Raw genomic sequence first — 21561 nt, 5'->3', positions numbered from 1 at the left:
GGCTCAGGGTCGGGGCTTCTCGGACCCCAGAGCACTCACCAGAGAGTTACCTCGATGGTCGTGCTGGTTTTTAAGAGCGTGCAGGTTCTGATGATGGCCGGTCCCTCGAGGTCTCGTCGCACCCACAGATCACAGCTGAGCTGATGACGTGGGTAGAGGTCAGAGGTGCCAGGGAAGCCGGTTCTCGTCGAGCTGGGCCGTCGGATCCTTGAGGAAGGACTTGCAGCAAACCGCAGAGTTCTTAGTTGGTGCCCGCTGATGCAGGGTGACTACTCCTTAGCCACAAGGGAGAAATCTTGAGAAGAGTCTTGAAGTCCTTTCGTAGAAAGTATTCTTGATTCAAAGATGATCTAATTTGGAAGGGTCCCCGCTCCGGTCTTTATCCTAAAGAAAGGGGTGGGTACATGACTAGGTCCTGCCCTAAGGGTGGGACCAGGAAGGGGGGTAGTTACGCCCCTCTCCCCTGCCGGGCTTTCCCCAGGCCAGGGCTGTCGCCCCTGGAACTGGTTCCAACCGGCAGATGCGTAGTGAGCACCGGGGTGCCACTCCGCAGTCACCTTCTCGCCAAAGCCCTACCTACCCAGAATACACAAACCCTGTCTGGGACGGTGCGAACAGCGCCCTCGACAGGAAACCCTTTGTCCAAGTGCTCCTCGCTGGAAGGACTCCCAGCAGCAGGAGGTCAGACTTGTGTCTGTGGTGGCAGCATCCATTTTGTGGAGCTGAGGCTTCAGTTAACTTTAACCGGGGTTCACAGTTACGTACATGTCGTGTCCCTCTAGAAGGGTGGGATACTAACCTCATCGCCAGAGTTGGTGAGAGGGCAGCACCCCGATTCGTATGACACCTTACTCGACATGTCTTGATAACGCGATACCGGAGTTACCGATATGGTACGCGTTATCATGGAACAGCTATTGGGGCTTGATTCCGCAAGCTGCAGCCGGGCTCGGCTCGGGCCTGAACCTAGCTCACACGAGCCCACGCACTCTGCCTTCAGGATTGATAAGGCCTGCCATAGGAGTGACTGATAGTGACTCGGGTGTCCATTGTATGGTTAGATATAGGGCTACTATACCTAAAGCGAAGGGTGGTTACACGTCTTCGCCCCAGCTGTCGTGCAGCCAGTTGTGTCAAATTTAAGAGGCCAGCCAGGGGTGGCATAATACATGCTGCAGCCCCTGGCGGCCCTGGGTACACCTATGCCCTGCGTTACGGGGTCTGATAAGGTGGCCCAGTACCAATTGGTAAATGCACCTAGGGTACATATCGTAATTTAGAAAGAGAACAGCCAGGCTGTGGGTCTGATTAGCAGGCCCACAGCCAGAGAAAGTCATAAACCAGTGAAACAAAAGCAAAAAATCTGGGTGATCATAGGATTGCAGACCCTACTCTCCTACAAGGGCTGACAGCGATGTGTGGGGAAGGGGAGGCGGCACGGGCACGGCAAGGAGATAGACGCGCGCGCAGCTCAGGCAGAGTAGCAGGTTAATGAAAGCATGAGGTGCTTTTAGGCAGCAGCCGGCCGAAATGTAGACATGCTGGCAGGGGCACGAACGAGTGGTTCACCAGCGAGCCGGGCCTGCCGCTTCTGGAAACCCAACTGCAGGTCACTCACGTTCCTGGACGCCGCTCCTGACGTCAGCACGCAGGTGTAGGTCACGGTTAGCGCTACGTCGCGGCTGGCGCTTGTTTTAGGGGACTACTTTGTTTTAAAACTTACATTTTTTAATTTACGTTTTATTTTTATTTTATACAGCCTATGTCCGTCTACACACCCTAAGGATTACAACAATATATTGGGTGTGTGGATTGGCGCTGTGGTTCCCGAGTTTACCTTGCCGAAAGGTGTCTGTTCTCTCTTTATAATAGTAGTATAGAGTATAGATGTCGAGTAAGGTGTCATACGAATTGGAATACTAACCCCTCGCCAATTCTGGCGACGGGGTTAGCATTCCACCCTTCTAGAGGGACACGACATGTATGTAACTGTGAACCCCGGTTAAAGTTAACTCAAGCCTCAGCATCACAAAATGGATGCTGCCACCACAGACACGAGTCTGACCCCCTGCAGCTGGGAGTCCTTCCAGCAAGGGGAGCTTGGACAAAGGGTTTCCTGTCAGGGGCGGTGCTAGCACCATCCCAGACAGGGTTTTGTGTATCCTGGGTAGGCAGGGCTTTAGAGGAAGGTGACTGCAAGTGGCACCCCGGTACTCACTATGCATCTGCCGGCTAGAACCAGTTCCAGGGGCACACCAGCCCCTGAGCTGGGGAAAGTCCGGCATGGGAGAGGGGTGTAACCACCCCCTTTCGGGTCCCACCCATGGGCAGGACCTAGTCGCGTGCCAGCCCCTTTTCCTAGTATAAAGATAGGAGCGGGCCCCCTTCCAAATTAGATCATCTTTGAATCCTGAAACTACTTTCTACGAAAGGAACTCTCGACTTCTTCTCAAGATTTCTCCCTTGTGACTAAGGAGTAGTCACCCTGCACCCGCAGGCACCATCCAAGAACACTGCGGTTTGCTGCACGTCCTTCCTTCGGAATCCGACTGACCAGCACGACGAGACCCGGCTTCCCTGGCACCTCTGACCTCTACCCACATCGTCAGCTCAGCTGAGATCCGTGGGTGCGACGAGACCTCAAGGGACCGGCCATCTTCAAGACTGCACGACGCTTGCCCAGCACGACCGCCGAGGGATCCTCGAGTGAGTGCTTTGGGGTCCGAGAAGCCCCAGCCCTGAGCAGCTCCAGCACCGAAGTCCAGCCCTCCAGCATCCACCAGATCTGCGTGGGGCCCTTCTGCTTTTTGCTGCTCACCGCGTTGTCTGGCTACTAGCCCGCAGGCTTGTGGCCTTCCCGACGACGAACGACATCAACACTGCTGGTCTGGTTGCTCCAGACTGGCCCTTGCTCCCTTGCAAAAGAGGAGCACCCCGGACCCTCCTGGTCCACTCCAGACGCCATTTTGAGTCCACCGCGTGGGCTTGAATTTGCCAAGACTTGTTGCCCCAATCCTGGGTCCAGCGACGTCGACAGCAGCAATCATCGTGGGACAGCTCGCACCTCCATCCTGGTCGCCGACGCCGCCTCCTGGTCTGTGAGACTGCAGAGCCCAGCGTCGCCCACTCACCTGGTCGAGGGGACTCCATCCTGGTGCCCATCTAATCACTGGCTAGTGATTTAGAACTTGGTCCCCTCGGATTACAGGTGTCTTCCATCTTTGATCCAGGCTTGGATCACTTCGAACTTCAACACTGGTCGCCTGCCAGCAACTTCTTCTTTCCGGCTCCATAGACTGCAACGAGGATTCCCGACGTCTTTCCAGACCTATGCAGCCGCAGCCCCTGGGCTAGGTAACTTCGGCATTTCGGTGCCCCAGCATAGCCTCACTATCCAAGGGTCCAGATCCTTTTTCGTTTCAGCTCTACCTAGTCGGATTCGTCCGATATCACTAACTTTGCATTTACTAGTATCCATAGACTTTGTCCCGCATCCCGCGTGAGAGTGCACACTCTGCACCAGAGTCCCCCAGGCCTCCTGCTAGTAATCTGAAGGTTCAGTAGTCCAGTCCTAGCGATTCCAAACCCTATGAGAGTAGTACTTACCTGCTAGTAATTTCGCATTCCACTTTTGTAGTATATGGTTTTTCGTGCCCCACGGGCATTTGTGTAAATTGTGCAACTTAAAGTATTTTCGTAAGAGTTTGGTTGTGTGCTTAGTACCCTGTCCTCAAAGAGTACAGGGCTGTTGTGATCTAAATAAATACACTGTTTATTTTCATAACACTTGTGTGGTGTCCTTTCACTTGGTGTTCAAGGGGTATATGTGATGGTATAACAGCTGGCTTAACACGCCCTCTAGAGTTTAGCCCGAAGACTGCTCGTATCCACGCTACTAGGATAGCTGGTCTATAAGGTTGACTTACAACCAATCATCAATAAGGGTTGTTGGACTGATACAAAGTGCTCACTAGAATAGTGATCATTATATATCAGGCCAACTTCTCACAACTATAACTTATGCCCCCGCAATGCACTGCTGATGACGTCACATATTAGATCACTCATGACATGGTCAGTGACATCACTGATGACATCATCCAGTGATTGAGTGTTACTACAAAGTTTTAAGAATGCGATATATAGGATGACTCAGTCAGGGTGTGACGGACTATATAAGCGAGCGATTATATGTGTCTAAGCGAACGTATGGATTTAGTGACTAATCTGTGTGAATGTCCGTATCACTCGGTCAGTTGGTGTGTAAGTGGCTGCATGGGTTGTTCTATAGGTACACAAGTGCCTATATGGGTTATTGATTGGTAGTCTGAGTACCTGTATGGGAGCCCTAGTGTGTGTTGTGTGAGTACCTGCATGGATGTGTGAGACATTATACGGTCACTCTTTATAGTCCGCAATCCAATGAAACTGAACAGGGTCATTAGATTGCTCAAAGAAGGTACACAAACTGCTCCTACGTATGGCCTTGACAGACTAGAATTTGTCAGAGATAACAATGTGGGCATATCACAACATTCCACATAGTGTCACTAAGGTATATATACCTACTGGCGATAGCCAGTAGGTATATATAGTTAGGATTGGCTACCATAGGAAATCCGCAACATTCTATTGGGAATAACTCTGGCGCCGGTTGAGGAATTTGTGTGTAATTTTCCAAAATGTTGGCCAGCTCCGCTGCGCTCCTTCCCTGAAAGTTTTGGGGGGATTCGTGAAGTGGGGGCTGAGAAAAAAGGGGGGTCCCAAAACGTGTTTTCCCCATGTTAATTACCATAGGACGGTCTGACAAGTCTACAGCCCGAACCGCTGAACGGAATTACACCAAACTTGGCAAAATTGTAGGGACTGGTACTCAGATGTGCCTTTACTATGTTTGGTGAAAATTGCTCCAGTGGTTTTTATGAAAATTAACTTCAAAAACACATATCTATATGAGCTCACCCTAAGCTTACTCCTAAGCTTACCGGTACGCGTACCGTATGTGTACGGTATGTGTACGGTATGGGTACGTGCGCATACCCCTACGTGCACGAGCTGCATGCTGGTTGGCTGCCACTGTCTGTCAACACTCAAACAGAAATTGTGGGCAGCCATCTTGTGCCTCGGTAGAGTGAGGTACAGGAAAGCAGAAAAACAAATGTGTAGAACTCAAAAAGGGGGCAGGGTAGAAGCATCCTGACCCCCTAGGCCACCCAAGGCAAAAAAAAAAAAAATTAAAAGTCGCGGGGTACTCGTACACGCGACTTTTTAAACTTTTTTTTTTGCCATGGGTGTCCTTGTGGGACCCCCTGAGCAGGCCTAGGGGGTCAGGGTGCTTCCACTCTGGCCCCTGTGCGAGTTTCACACCTTTGTTTCACTGCTTTCTTGTGCCTTGGTTCTAACAAGGCACAAGATGACTGCCAACACTTCCTGGTTTGAGTGTTGACAGACAGTGGCAGCCAATAAGCATGCCTTCCCGAGAAAGCTTCATGGTCATTGGCTGCCAACACTTCTAACCAGGAAGTGTTGGCATCCATCTTGGGTCTCAGTAGACTGAGGCACAAGAAAGCAGAAAAATAAACATGTAGAACACAAAAAGGGGGCAGGGTAGAAACACCCTGACCCCCTAGGGCTGCTCAGGTAGTCCCAATAGGATAATAATATATTTAAATATTATCCGCTAATAGAATTAGCATTTAAAAAACCTTGCAAATTCACTGAAAAAACTATAGGTTTAAGGCCTTATATAGTTAGAAATTAGCATTTAAAAAACCTTTGAAATTCACTGAAAAAACCTTAGGTTTCAGGCCTTATAAAGTTAGGAATTAGCATTAAAAGAACGTTTGAATATATAAAAACGTTATCCGCTAATAGAATTAGCATTTAAAAAACCTTGCAAATTCAATGAAAAAACCATAGGTTTCAGGCCATATATAGTTAGGAATTAGCATTAAAAAAACGTTTGAATGAATGATGTAATATGTGACATCATCAGCAGTGGATTGCGGGTGCGCGAAATATAGTTAGTCCAACTAACTATATAGGAGCAATTTCAATAGTTTTTTATGAGTGAAATGTCCAGCTAACTATAACACCCCTAAAACTTATAGTTTATTGAGTGAATTTCAAAGGTTTTTTAAATGCTAATTCCCAACTATATAAGGCCTGAAACCTATGGTTTTTTCATTGAATTTCAAAGGTTTTTTTATATGCTAATTCCTAACTATATAAGGCCTGAAACCTATGTTTTTTATCAGTGAATATATATATATATATATATATATATATGAAGCTCCAGAAACACCAAACAAACGAGTCACTCTGAAAGCGGGTGCTTGTAACGGGATGGTGTCCGCGTAATTAGATGCAAGCTCCGTATTCCTTTGTAATACCCAGCCGGGTTGAAGGAAAACCAGCACTCACTGGAACAACAGCAGTAATTCAGCAGAAAGTTTATTTTAGAACAAACGCGTTTCGGGAATAGAATCCCTTTGTCAGTATTTACATCGGAGAGCACTGTGCGGCACCATTATCTATGTTTGCAGAGATCAATGACACAAACAAAGTACTTCACCAGTCATACGTATAATGCACGCCATCTTGGAATATGTTATACCTTAACATATAGTCATAGCAGAATATCCTTTTTTCTATATGAGAGTCATGTCATGCAAACCGCCGTATCTCAACCCAAATGCACATTAAATTAACATTTGTCGTGAAACTGTTTCTTAGAAAACAATTTCGCCGTGTATCGGCTACACATATCTTCTTTGGTTGAAGGATCATGTCCAATGATTTAGTAGACACGATAGTCCAAAGAACATGAACCTGAGAAAAATAGCATTGTAAAACACAATGCTCATTCTATGCGAAAATCACAATATTAAAATCCTATATTAAGCAAAATCTAGCCGTGGATCGGCAATTGCAGTCAAACAGGTGGCAGCTGAAATCTCAGGTCAATGCTGCAGAAAATGACAAACCTTTTATAATACCGCTATGCTAATAATATTTACAACTAGGTGCATCTTCAATTTTAAACTCAGTTTTTTCATCGCAATTGTATATGTTAGTATGTGGAACAAAATTTCATAACATACAAGTTCTGACATGTATCTTTCAACCCAAATTAGATGAGAACTCTTCCCCCATATTCAATCCCTTTGGTGCTCTTGTCTCTAGATCTATAATAAATCTAGATTCTAATCTCCTTAGTGTCTGCAATCTGTTGCCTCCTCTAGGGTTTTCAACAACTTGATCTAAGCAGAAGTATCTCAGGAGATTCCTGTCACTATTATGCTTGATTGCAAAATGCTGGGCCACCGGGTATGTAAAGTCTTTATTCATCATCTCCCTATGCCCCTAACACACCAGAAGCCATGGACTATGAGAACTCCCATAGTTACTCATACAGGTCCTTCCAGACCCTGGCACCTGTCACCAGACAACAGCAGACATCAGAAGACGCTGCACTATGGAATAATGTCACCTCAGACACGACCTGGAGGATCTCCTTCACCCTCGTTCTTCTGAGCAGTGGCGGCTCCTCCGCTAAGGCGGAAGAGTGTCGCCCCACTGCTGCAAAGCAGTGAAAGAAAGAACAAATGCAATTATAATAACTAAAGGTTATTATCATTGCATTTCTTCCTGCTGCAAAGCTTTGCGGGCGGGCAGGCTGCTCTCCTCTCAGAGCAGGGGAAGAGTGGTTTGCGCACTCCTAAATGCACATGTCTGTTTGGCTGGCCCTCTGGGGCAGGTCAGTCAGTCATGCACACTTAACATGTTCTCCATGCAGGCTACAATACAGCTGGCATGGAGAACATGCCCAGGCCCCCATTCCCTGGCTAATCGCCGATCCACAGCCTACAGACCAATCACAACACGAGTGGCTTAGGGGAGGGAGCCTGGCTGATTCCTGCTCTGGCCCCGGAGAGGAGAGACTGAGTCTATGTGGGAGAGAGCAGCGAGGAGGTAAGTTGTTTTCTCACCCCTTCCCGGCCTGCCCCGCCACTCCCAATCCGTGCTGACCACCACTGCTTCCGAGCGATCTTTAGCCAAAAAGTGGCTACGTATGTCTGCAAAATCCAGGAGAAAAGAGGTCACACCTGCTTCAGAGTAGAATGCTTTCATCTCTCCTTCAAAGATAGAGAGGCCATGATGACACTGCCTCCCTCCCCACACCGATGCAGACACTTGAAAGGCTACCTTATTGGGAAAATATGTCTGGGACCGAAAGGAGTGCATAGATCACTCATTGCAGTCTTGCAAAGAAACATTAATAGATATCGCCGGGTCCATCACGAAGCTCTTTGACGTAGATGAAGAGGCCAAACAATCAGTTTCCCTAATTTCCCGGAAGTGTTGTCTGGATGGAGCCAGAGGACCTTAATATTGTTGTGCAACGCTAACTACGCCCTTTCTTTTGAAAGCAGAGGTCTTTCCTAGTCAAAGTAGATCCTAAGATAGGTGACCTGGTGTCCTCAGAGGCAGGAGCAGTTGCACAAGGTGGGTTATTTGAGGACCCCTTAATAAAAATTGGTCTCCACCTTTACATCATTAGATAAGGAACAGGTCTCACTGAAAATAATTTTGGCCCCTAAGGTTTTCGCCTGGCCTGTTGGATTCAATCTCTTCCACCCATAAGCACCCTCAAGAGGCCAGGGCTCCCAAAGAGGGTGCTGGCAAGACCAGTCAACTTTCGGGGTTGGAGGAGACTCTTCTCCTACAGACACTGGGGATCCAGAGGCAGATTCTGCAGACATGAGCACAGACCTAACTAAGGTAAGAGTTCTCCCTTCCACCAAACTAAACTTGGTAAGTTGAATGACAAAATGTATGTACTATTGGGGGGTCTTAACATCAAGTCAAGTCCCCTCTCTTTTACGAATCTGGAAGATCCATTATCAATCAAGAGCTGGAGGAACTGCTGGCAAAAGAGGCTATTCCTCCAACCAGCAGCCACTCAAACAGGTTTGTGAGCAATCTCTTTCTAGGGGAGGAATGGGATGAGGGTCAGCAACCAGTCATAAACCTCGGAGAGTTCAACGAGTGGCTGACATATTGCCAATTTAAGGTGGACGGCATCAACCTCCTTTGGATCTTTTGAGACCGCTGGACTGGACGGTTCAACTGGACATCAAAGACGCATCTAATGGTCTCAATCTGTCCTCCACACCACACATTCTTGCAATGCATACAGATGTGTCATTTCAGTACGACTCAACCCGATTGACTGATCTCCAGTGGGGGGACACCCTGTAGTACGCACATTGTTGAGGATAATTTGTTTCCCCTTTCCCCAGAGGAGTCATATGTTTGGGCCCTGAACATTAGAGGTACAGTATTTACCTCAAACAGTGTAACCTTTGGCATTTTTACAAAAACAAAATGTAATTCCAGACTGGTGTCAAATGCTGCTTTTGACAATATACCTAAGTTGTGTGTGGTCGGGGTGAGATGTATTAAGGCTTATGAGACCCGTAACATATCTTTCCCCCTCCCCCCACCCAAACCTCCTGACCCCATGCTCCCCAGGTGAAAGACAACTCCTGACTTCCATCTTTAAACCTTTTAAGGCAATCTCTTCTCCCACTATAGAAATATGGGTGAGGTGGATTATGCAAGATGCTGGCATAGATACCCTGAGGTTTGTCGCTCATTCAGCCTCAGGTGCTATAGCTTCGAAAGGTTTTTCACTCAACCCACACTTTTAAATATGCTAAAAACAGCAGATTAGTCTTCAGATTCTGTTTTTGAGAGGTTTTACTTCAAAGGTTCTAGATAGGGCAACTCTGGTGGTAAACAAGCTTTGAATAAGCATAATTCTTGCTACTGGTCTGGACAAAAAAAGTAAACTTCCTAGCTCTCGCATTGGAAAGTTTCAATTCTATTAAGGAACAGAGGTGAGAATTATCCTGCTTAACAATCAAGAAATAGTATTTTTGCCCATTTAGGGAGGAAGAATATTAGTTTATGGGAATTAGAACACTGTAAAATGTAAGTACTCTGAGATGATCATTTATGAGTATTTCTGACTGACTGGTTTATTTTTCTGTATGTATACATTATGATCTAGGTTGATAACTTTTAGAATTTTACAAAAGAAGGATAGAAATAAAGATCAGTGACAATATTACGTTTTTATCATTGTATGAAACGAGAATTCCAAACAAGACTAGATTGGCAACTGTTGCATGAAGAAAGATTGTGATGGTTCATAGTTTTCTATATCTTTTCTCATCAGTTTTCGGGAAAGATGCTTCTTTATTTTTATGTTAAGTCTACTGCATTGAAAAAAAGGGAAGAATAATTCTTCCCTTCGCGTCCTTAATAGAATTGCAACTTTCTGATGCGAAAGCTCCAAAATTTTACATTATTGATGTCTGAGGCGTTTCAAAGACTCAGCGTGATGCACACATACACCCACCTAGTCAATAGGTGGGGGAGGACGGGAGATCTGGTAACTAGGGGCCCCATGGGTACCATCTGAACAGGAAATAATCATTGGACTGTGGAGTATGAGGAATTCTTAGTAACTTGATGTACTGATATATATGGGGTTAATGTTGCAGGGCGCTGGAATTCCAGAGTGTACTTTTCTATCCTGAGTTTAGTTCTAAAATGTAATACATTACAAAAAAGCAAGTTGTCTAAAATATCTGTCCGTCATATGCGACATAATAACAGTTATACACTTTGTGTCTAATGTGTCAATCATAAAGGATTATCTGTGGGTCACAGGTGGTCTATTACATGTATGAAATGTTATTTATCAATTTGCACGCCGTTAGGATGGGAATGACCCTGCATGGCATGTTCTCCTGCCCAAATGTTTTTATCTATTATCTGACTTTTGGACCTGGCATCTTGCTGCTCTAGCATGTGTGAAGGAGCCTTCACCTGTCTTGGACTATGAGCAATTCCTGGCTTGTCCTGCGGCCCGGAGGGGCACACCAAGCATGCTCATTCACTGACGGTGACCTAGCCATGGCGGTAATATGTGAAGTGGTGGTCAGTATCCTGTTTTTTCAGAACTAAGAATCTGACCAGACCGATTATCCAGGTCATAAGAGTTGAGGACTACTGGCTCACTTATTGCAGGTTCTGCTTCTATGTGCTCATCCAGTTCTAAGCACTAACATTAACAAAAGTGAGGGAGTGGATGCATGGCTCCTTTAGTGAGGCCTTTTGGCTAGATTAGTCTTCCTGAGCACTGCTATTTGGTGGAAGGTAGAGTGAGCGGGTGAAATGCAGACTCCGTTTTGAAAGATAAGGAAACATGTAGGCAAGGCATGTCCTTCTACCTGTCTCTGAATACAGTTGGCCTAATGAAAGTCATGGGCCGAAACCTCACACCTTTTTGTGCCTCTGTTGTGGGTGCTCCAGGTTGGAGACTACTCTGCTGCGAGAAGCATCACTCTAAGGAACGTTGTGACTGGAGTACAGCCTGGAAAGGACACTTGAAAGGAGAACCACCATAAACCAGTTCTGCAGTTTTGGAAAGTGTCTTCCAGTGGTGTACAAAAGTGAGAAGCTCCCCCCACTACTGCTTCTGTTGTTCCACTTCAAAGTCAAGTAAGGCCCATGAAACAAATACTTCATAGAGTATCCGTTGCGTTGTTGCCTAGTTGACAGTCAGCCTTCGACAGCTAAGGGGACATCATATGAAGTCTGGATCTCTTACTGCAAGAGCTCTAATACCTATCCGGAAGTTCCCAGAAACCTGCCTGCCTGCTGAGAGACAGAAGAAACCTGTCTGAACTGCAGGTAGAGAGCCAGTCCTGAAAGAGGCAAGGTGCAACATGCCCATCCTTACGGATCAAGATAGGAAACAAGACTCTACAACTGCCAAGGTACAATCTGACTGTGTATTGTGATCTGCCCGTGTGGGGTGTAACTGCCAAATATGCACCAGCCCCACGCAAAACTACATGGGCAGGTTAAACCTTCAGGCAGTTTCAGTCTGCATCAGCCAAATTTGTGCCCAGCCCTCATGAGGAAGTCCACCCAGCAGAAAGGTCATTAACAATTCAAAACATCACACACCACATGTAACATGACCGTTTGTGATCTGCAGCACATCAACTGAGTAGCAGCACATGACGCAACCCCTTACAGTGAGACAGGTGATGTGAGTGCAGGAATAACCAAAATGATTTTCATTACTTACTAAGATCTAAATGTCCATTCCATCACTTACCATTGGCAGTGGAAAGGCTTGCCAGTGTTTGCATAATGAAGAAGTGAGGAAGCACTCCTGGTTGGAACTTCATCAGAATCTCCTCCATAACATTATTTATGAAACGCCGGCCAACAGCAACAAGGACACTGCTCGCTGCCTGCTGCCAATCATAGATTATTTCCTAAAACAGTAAAACCACCAGATTATCATGAAGGCATGCATGTGTAAACTTATTGTTTGATTAATAAAAAGCATTACACTAGTGGACATACAACAAAAAAACATATATATATAAATAATAAATAAATCAATACAGCCCTTAGTCCCTTATTAGCATCACTTTTAAATAGCTAGTAATTGGGGATTATGTTATTAAACAATATAAATAGTTTGAGGCCTTATCAGTACCCATTAAACGTTTCGTAATCTCTCTAACTTCATGCTACGTGAATTTGGACTGCGTTTGGGCAAAGCCCCTTGAGCTTAACCAGAGTTAAAAAGCCATAATATTTCATTTAGTTTTTCTATCTTACCAACAAAAAAAAAAGAATAAATAGATAACACACTAGTCATTATCGGAAACCTACTAACAGTTCCATTAACAATACATTTCAGTGTGTGAATGTCTAAACCCCAGTGGGGAATGATAAACTCTAAAATCACAAGGGGCACAGAGCCTTTAAAGTCTGGTGTTATCCCAATGCCTGGCTCTGCCGCTATCGGAGAGTGTAGTAAAGTAAGCAGATTAGTATCTCAATTGGGTTAGAGCAACCCTGGACTAGTGGGCTGTTAACTCACTGGGTCTCACAGTGGGTCAGCCTTTTTGCTGCTCTTATAACAAACTTAGTGAACCAGATGTTAAGCATTGAATTATCCGGGTTCACAGATGTAAGAATGGCTTGTTGACAGGTACGGACACGAAGTTTGTTTCATTCGACCAGTAACAGAGTCTTCAGGTTATTAAGAAATGCAGGGCAGAGACATACCACGTGCTCTATTGACTGTCCAGGCGTGCTTGCGTTGAGCCAATTGTACTCTGTCCGAGTGGAAGGACCAGGAACAGACAATCCTTTTAATATATATTTTGAGAGTCTGCTGGGATGGATTGGAGCTCCAGATTTCTTCTGGTTCCATAGGTTGTAGAGAATCTTGTAGATAGAGTTGGTGTGGTCATCCCAGCTTACTAGTTGGCATTTCCTGCCACAGGATGCTTGCTTCTCTAGACGTGCGTAGCTTACTGCACAGCTTGATAAATGTTCCGGCTCCAACTGCCCTATGATCTTGGAGACCAAACTTAAGTTGTATATGGACAGAGGATGTAGTTTTTTGGTAGACTGGGCACATGCTTAAAATTTCTTATTTCATTCACCAGGCTGCAATTTTTCCCTAGCATTATCTTCTGACCGTAGGAAAGGTAGTTAGAGATTTTTGCCTTCATAACAGTTATTAAAGGAATCAGGCTTGGGCTGGACAGTTGCCTTGCGAGTTTCGTAGATGCTTCCTGAATGGTCAGAGCTTTAGCTTCAACCTCATCTCATCTCTGTTTTGTAAACGTGCCCCTACTGTCCATGTGGACCCTTAAGCATTTATATGAGTCGATCAATCCAATACTTTTACCATTATAATGCCAACCCCCACTTTGAAATTTCCTTGACCCATAGGTGATGACCTTTGTCTTTAATAGATTGAATTCCAACCCATTTTTTGTGGTATAAAACGACGACCAGTCAAGTAGTCTCAAAGCCGACCCTGGTATGGTTGAGCAGGACGAGATTGTCTGCGTACAATAAGCTGCTGATCATGGTTCCGCCAAGTACTGGGGGATGGAGTGGACATCTGCAAGTAGCTGAGATAGATTTGAGATAAAAAGGTTAAAAAGGAGGGACGCCACCACATCCTTGTTTTACTCAGCATGATGTTTGTATTTTTCTAGAGACGTGAGATCCATCTCCCAGTTTTACGCAAATCCATGTGTTTGTGTGCAACTGGATTATAGCTTTTAAGAGCGCAGACTGAATCCCCCATTTCTGCAAGTTTTGACCATAGTGGTCTCCTGGGCACACAATCGAAAGCAGCCTTGAAATCAACAAGATTCAGAAAAGGGGGTGGTGATGAACAGAATGTCTGAATTAAGCAGACCACTCTTACCCAGTCCAAAGATCAGGGCTTGATCCATCACCGTTTTTTAGCTCACTGCACCATCCCAGCTCAGAACCTGGCTACATGCAAATTAGTCTGTTCCTGTTCCAGTGCATGATGGGAACAGGGCAAACCAAACTACCAAGCCAATTCTTATACTGGGAAGGAAACAAGCTCCCCGGTAGCTTGTCTCCTTTCTGGTGAAGAATTGGCTTGGAAGTTTAGTAGGTTCTGAGCTGGGATGGTGCAGTGAGATAAATAACGGTGAATCATTTTTGGCCACTATAAGTGTGGCAGGGTATACTCAGACATGAGTCCCTTTCTCACTGCACCATCAGGATTCAAGCAAGCCGGGCTGAAGACGGCTGAAATGCCAGAAACCGGTCCCCGGTAGCTTGTCTCCTTTCTGGTGAAGAATTGGCTTGGTAGTTTAGTCTGCCCTGTTCCCATGATGCACTGGGCCAAGGACAGACTGATTTGCATATAGCCAGGTTCTGAGCTGGGATGGTGCAGGGAGATAAATAACGGTGATGGATCAAGCCCTGATCTTTGGACTGGGTAAGAGTGGTCTGCTTAATTCAGACACTCTGTTCATCACCACCCCCTTTTCTGAATTGAAATCAACAAAGCAGCAATTTTATCATTCCTGAGGCCGCCGCTTTGTCCAACATAATCGATATTGCAAGCAGGTCTATTAAAGTTCCTGATTTTGCCACAAATCCGGTCTGATTAAAAGGTATAAGATGTTTTTATGGCCCACGGCGACAGGTCTTGAAGCAACAAACTGTCCGCCTGGATGTTGAATCCAAATGTTACGCCAATCGTTCTGTAGTTTTTGGGGTCTGATCTCCTGTCACCTTTGTATATAGGATGTATGATTGCTCTGTTCCAGGATTCAGGGATGAGCTGATTAGACCAGCAATAACTAAATAAGGGTGCCATGTGTTTAGCCCAGAGGTCAGTATGCTCTTTACAAAGAGCCTAGGAAAGACCGTTGGGACCAGGGGCCTTATCTGAACGGCCTTTGGTTATAATTTGTGCTGTTCATCGATGCTTCTAATGTTTATGATACCTGTTGAGGGGGTCACATCTTGCTCGAGGGGCGATTTGATTTCAGTTGCTAGTGACAATATGATTACCAGGTCTTCAAGTTGCTCAGATATCCCGGCTTGAGTAGTACATATTTCAAGAGAGTGTATGGGACACTCACATTACTGATTATGTGTATGCACTAAAATAAGTCATGATCTGGAAATATTAAAGCGCTGAGAGGAGTCTGGCCCCCCTGAGGTCAGGGATCAGAGCCCAGGCATACTGACGGCAATGGTAGTGGCCGGTGCACCGTCCCAATGGGGGCGAGGACAGTTTGGTTAAACGCAGCAAGACGAAGACTGGGACCTCGCTGACACATGAACCCACAGAGTGACGCTGGTGCCACCTGAGACACTGCACGGAACATGGCGGTATCGCAGAGAGGAGGCAAGACCCTACTGAGGGCTGAACAAATGGGCTGCAGGCCTGGGATATGCCAGACTTTGAGCTACGCAGCTGGGAGAGCACCAGGTCTGTGACCGGAACCCCTGAGTGCCTTCATCTGAGCTCCTCTCCTGGATCCTTGGCATTACCAGCGAGGAGTGGTTGACGTTCACGATAGGAGCCTTTCTTGGCCTTTGTGACCTCACCTGCGTGGCCCGTAGAGAATTTCGGGTGGGGGCAAATCTGAGACTGTGGCACCCGCCCACACACAGGATAGTCACCATTAAGGGTCAGAGTGTCAACTTGTTGAGGTGAGGAGCTGGTAGGAGAGGAGCCCGGGGCTAAGCAGCGGCACGATCGGCGCAACAGTCAAAACGTTAGGCCTCAACAACTACTGTGGAGGCATGGGACTTGGGCTGAAGGCTTTGGAGGTGCGGAGACAAAGCATTAGACGGTGGCCCCGGCCAACTAGATGTGGCAAGCGCAGTGACCTAGGTGGGCTGACCCTTTGTACATCGCTTCTGGCTCTTATGTGGGGACCCACATAGCACCCCATCGACTGTTACCTGGGGGTGCCTGGGACCAACTGTCAGGGATGTATGACGTAGCCGGACGAGGCAGAATCCACAGTCTCCATCATAGACTAGCCTTGGAGACAGAGTGCTGAATAAGACAGGTGGAGTGGTCACATGAGCAGTAGGTTGGGCGAGTACTGTCCACTACTGCAGCCTCCTGGGCTTAGGGGCCAAGTCTAAGGCGCCATAGAGTGGAAAAGGACCGGCCTACACGATTGATCTGAAGCACAGCACTTTGCCCCTTGATACACACGGAACTAATGCTAATTGTCGCCCTAACCAAATTAGAGAGAGGACATAGACTGGGCTGATCGAGAGCTTGATAAAGCCGGAGGCGTACTTGGCCTAGAGAAACGCACGAAGGCCTGAGAAGACGCTAGCAAAGGAGAGAGTTCTACGGAGTGCCCCTCACCTGTAGAAGTGATCCTCCTGCCAGCTCCTTGCCTCTCTGTTCGGTGACCCCTGAATTTCTGGAGGAGTTGTTCGCTACTCTTCGAGAAGACATACTAGCTGTAAAGACAGATCTGTAGATGCAAATCCGAGAGGTGCTTCGAGATGTTGACGCAGTCGGCGAGAGAGTGGTGGTCCTGGGGGAAGGTTCTGTAGCTAGAGACAAAGAAATCACAACAGGGGGTCATACGACTACAGGACCAACAAATTGATCTGTAGGTTCACTCAGAGGACCTGGAGAATAGGTCGAGACGGAACAATATTCGTTTCCATATGGTCCCCACGGGCACAACGGGAGCAGTTCTAGAGGGGTACATGCAAGTTATGTTAGGCTTTGTCCTGGGCACCTCAGCGGAGAGTGTAGTTAAAGTGGATTGGTGCCACCACGTGGGTCCTCCTCTACAGTCCAATCGTTCTCCTGCGGATATTCTGGTTTGTGTGCACAGCTTAAAAGTAAAAGAAGCTACACATTAGGCGGCCCGATCAGCTTAGACACTCCAATTTAGGGACCATGCGTCGCAGCTCTTCCAGAACCTCGTAGCAATCCCCTTACAGAAGAGATAGGACGTTCGGCCCATAACTAGCCGTCTGCGATGTTCTGGAATCGCCTACTCGAGGGACCACACCTTTCGTCTTATAAGAAGGCAAAAACCATCAGCCTCACTACTTGGACGAAACGTGCAAGATCCTCAACTTGTACCTCAGCGATCAAGCACCCCAGAGTTCTTCTGCAGGGGACATGCCCTCTGCCAAACAACGCCGAGGCCCGGAACCCAGATCCAGACTTGAACGTCTTCGCCCTGACCCTGACACAATTGTTAAAGAAAGGTTGGCTGTGCTCCGCTCCCTCTCTGGCACAGGAGAAGAGGAAGCGGATCCTCCCAGCAGAGGTATTTCCTATATGTTGGGGCGGATTGGTGTTTTGGGCCTGGTGGGGATGGGGGTGACAAACGTTGGTGTTGGTGAATGACTCTTGCCACTTTGGTTGCCACCCTATGTAACGGTCTGCCTTCTGTGATGGGCTCTATTTTATTTGTTGACAAATTTTTCTGTTTTGTAGTTGGGTTTTATATTGTGATGTTTGGGGACTCCTTCCGACAAGCCAATTTTCCTATGCCCCCCCCCCCCCCCCCCCACCCCCCCCCCCCCATCTATACACATTTCTGAATTTATTTTCCATCACACATTTTTCGCATCACACCTGGGATGAGGATGACACAGGCCTGGTCCCTTAAAACATGCTCTTGCCCCTATGGCTCTGGAGACTATGAAAATTAGCCTCAACATTCAAGGCCTCAATAATCCTACTAAGAGAAGGGCAGTACTCTCTTTGCTGGAGCATTCACAGGGTGACATATGGATGCTTTAGGAGGCACATACTTTCAAAAGATACACATAGAATGCACACTAAGATGTTTCCACAGCAATACTTGTCCTCTGGGGAGGGTAAAAAAGGGGGAGCGGCTATTTTATTTCCCAAGAGCTTATCTGGAACTGTCCTGGGTCCTAAAGCGGAAATTTAGGGCCGTTGACTGGCCCTCCGGGTGCAGACTGGCACGTTCCACTTCACGGTGGCTTCAATTTAAGCTCCCAACGAGGAGAAGAGCCCTTTTTAACGGAAGCCCTACCGAGTGTACTCCAAACCAACGACGCCACAGTGGTGGTGGGCGGGGACCTAAACGTGGTGATAGAAGCTGAGCTAGATCGTTCATGTCTGCGAGCTGGTAGCACGGGTGCACTGTCAAGGGGGAGACCCGAGTGGGTGGAGGAATGCGGGTTGCGAGATGTGTGGCGCGCCCAACATCCGGGTTAGCAGGATTACACCTTCTACTCCATGGCCCATAAAACATATGTACGGTGGATCGCTTCCTAGCCTCCCCATCCACCTGGGAGCGCCTGCTGGCCTCCACCACTGAGACCAACTCATTTCTGGATCACACGCATATAACGCTAACTTTACACACTTCTCCCGCCCTTATGCAGGCCCCCCATGGTGCCTCCGGGAGACAATGCTTCATTCCCCAATGAAGATTGCTGCGCTTAAAAGCAGTATACAGGATTATCTAACGTTTATTGACACTGGGCCCATGGCATTGTCTTCGATCTGGAAGGCCCTAAAGCTGGTAGCCTGTGGGGCTCGTATAGATAAACAGCACATGAAAATAAGATGTGGAAAGATAAGAGGGGGAAATTAGAGACATGGTTGAGGGAATTGGAATCTATTAAAAAACGCACGGGCCCCTTGGATCTGGAGGCAACTTGAAAGAGAATGGTTAAAACTTAAAAGCCTTAAGCTGAACACGCGATAGTACGTTTGAAGCATAAAACTGATGTAGGGACCAATAAAGAAGGAAGCATGCTGGCGCATCACCTTTGCAGTTAGCAAGCTGCACAAGCTGTTAAATCGGTCCGGAAAGATGCCAGAGCGGAAGAAACTGAAGTAAATAGCATAGCAAAATACCAGAAATACCAGTATTTGTAAAGCGCACAGCTACCTCCGAAGTGGTGTCCCGGCGCTGGGGGCTCTCGGGAAGATTAAGCAAGCTGTTGCCCAGAGTCACATGGTGCTGGGTTAACCTGCCGCCGGCACCAGGGATCAAACCGTGAACCCCGTAGTCCAGAGTCAGGCACGCTGGCCGCTGCGCCACACTGCTTCCACACATTCCAGGCCTCCGATTCTAAGTTGTACACATGCGATTCCTTGAACTTGTTGGATCCGCAGGCTTACTTAGAGTCTGACCAGATTACCCCCCTTCCTGCGGCGGAAGCTGCAGCTTTAGACGAGCCTATTCATATTGAAGAAGTGATTTCAGCGATTGCTCATCTATAGCCCCTGAAGGCAACTGGCCCGGATGGGTTCAGTGCTGCTTCCTATCAAGCTTTTTGTCCAGAACTAGCTCCGATACTCACACGCTTGTTCAACTCCTTCGCAGAAACAGGCATGCTCACAGAATCAATGCTTCAAGCATTGTTCTCAGTCATCCCGAAGCCAGGGAAGGACCTTAAGCTTTGTAGTTTTCAAGCATCCTAGCCCAGCGTCTCAATCCCCTGATGCCCGGTCTCATCGGCCCGGATTAGGCAGGGTTCATCCCCGGGCGTCAGTGTGGAGTTAACACTAAACACCCTGCCATTTGATAGACACAAAGTACAGTGTTCCCACGAGGAAGCCTTGCTATTGGCAGTGGACGTGGAAAATTATATGATAGGATGTATTGGCCCCATCTACTTGCGACTCTTAAACAGTTCGGAATGGGAAGTTGGATTTCGAGCATCTATAGCTCTCTGAGAGCTGCGGGCAGAGTGAATGGTGTCAGATCTAGCTGCTTTCCTATAGGCCGGGGGCACAGGCAGGGCTTCTTTTTGTCCTCTATACAGAGCCCTTTGCGCAGAGGGTACTCGACAAAACTAGCACTAGGGGCATCCATTTAGCCTTTATGCTGATGACGTCATCTTCTCAATCACCCAGACATCGACCTCCCTCCTGGTGATTGTTGCGGAACTCCAAGCATTCGGGGAGACCTTGGGCTTCCGAGTAAACATGCAAAAATCACAAATCTTGAATCTCACATCTAAACCTCGCACAGAATGCAACCTGTGCTCTCAGTCTATTTCACATGGGTCGCTGAGTACCTCCCAAATCTAGGCCTGGTCCTAAGCAGAAGTCTGCAGAAGACCACAGAAACCAATTATTCCAAGCTTCTCGCCCACATTCGCAAGGATTTGATACAGTGGCAGCGGCTCCCACAGTCATAGTTTGGTAGACTTGCAGCAGTAAAAATTAATGCCCTTCCCACAACCTTGTAGATTTTCCAAACCCTTCTAATGCTTCCACCCCCAGGATTGCTTAATACGCTCCGCAGGGAGATTGAGCGTTTCATTTGTGAGATTGTGAAACCCAGGCCTGAAGCAAGAAGGGGCCTCTCGATGCTCAATGTGTCTCGCTACTATCAGGCCGCACTGCTGCTCTTTCTGGTGGAGTAGAACCACCCTCTCAGGGAGAAACATTGGGTCTTCATGGACCAGACAGTAGCAAGATCTCACATTTGGAAGGAGGTGTGGTCCTATAGAGCTTGGGGTCTTTATTCCCACCCCTGTAACTCGCCCAACACTCAAAGTCTGTGATAAGGTGGTGAATTTGGGGGTGGGTGGGGGTGGTGGGGGGCTCACCACATTCCCCTCACCTATGACCCCCTTTATTCTCAAACCGGGGCTTTCCCCGAGGCATGGTGCTGGGCGTCGACATGTGTTGTGTGAAGGACCGGTGTAAGCGCTTGGGATGCCTCTTTGATAACACTGGCCCTATACCAGTCAAAGAACTTAAAGAGGACTCTGACTTGCTGGAATCAGATCGATTCACCCAATAAGCAAATGTTACACTGGGTGCTTAGTGCGGCACGTGTCTTAAGGCAGGTAGACTATGTCCGCATTCGAAAAATGGCTGTTCCTCAAGAAAGACAATAAAAAGATAATTTTGGAGATCTACTCACACTTGACTAAACTATACACAAAGGCAGATATTCCGGCCAGAAACGATGGGAGGAGGAACTGGGATGAACAGTGTCAGGGTGGAACAACATTTTCTACAGAGCGCAGCCCACAGCACCTACCTTAGGACATAGGGAGTCTGCCTATAAAAACATATCTTACAGGTATTATACCCCCTCCCGCATACAGAAATGGAACTCTCAGTGTGATGGCCTGTGCTGGTGGGGCTGTGGCAACAGTGGCACATTACTT

The 21561-nt window shown here is 47.3% G+C and overlaps 1 protein-coding gene across 2 annotated transcripts in view; it reads right to left on the bottom strand.

The window, feature by feature from the left end:
- MROH1 (maestro heat like repeat family member 1) overlaps nt 1-21561 on the bottom strand; it is a 2204128-nt gene that overhangs the window by 1846331 nt on the left and 336236 nt on the right. For both annotated transcript variants that reach the window (XM_086966435.1, XM_086966436.1), the window contains exon 5: nt 12203-12365. In XM_086966435.1, coding sequence (XP_086822561.1) covers nt 12203-12365 — 163 coding nt within the window. The remainder of the gene's footprint in view (nt 1-12202; nt 12366-21561) is intronic.

This window comes from Lissotriton vulgaris, chromosome 4_1 (assembly GCF_964263255.1).
Source record: "Lissotriton vulgaris chromosome 4_1, aLisVul1.2, whole genome shotgun sequence".
Lineage (NCBI taxonomy): Eukaryota > Metazoa > Chordata > Amphibia > Caudata > Salamandridae > Lissotriton > Lissotriton vulgaris.
The sequence above is the reverse complement of the archived record's forward strand: the minus strand, read 5'-3'. Positions and strand labels throughout refer to the sequence as shown.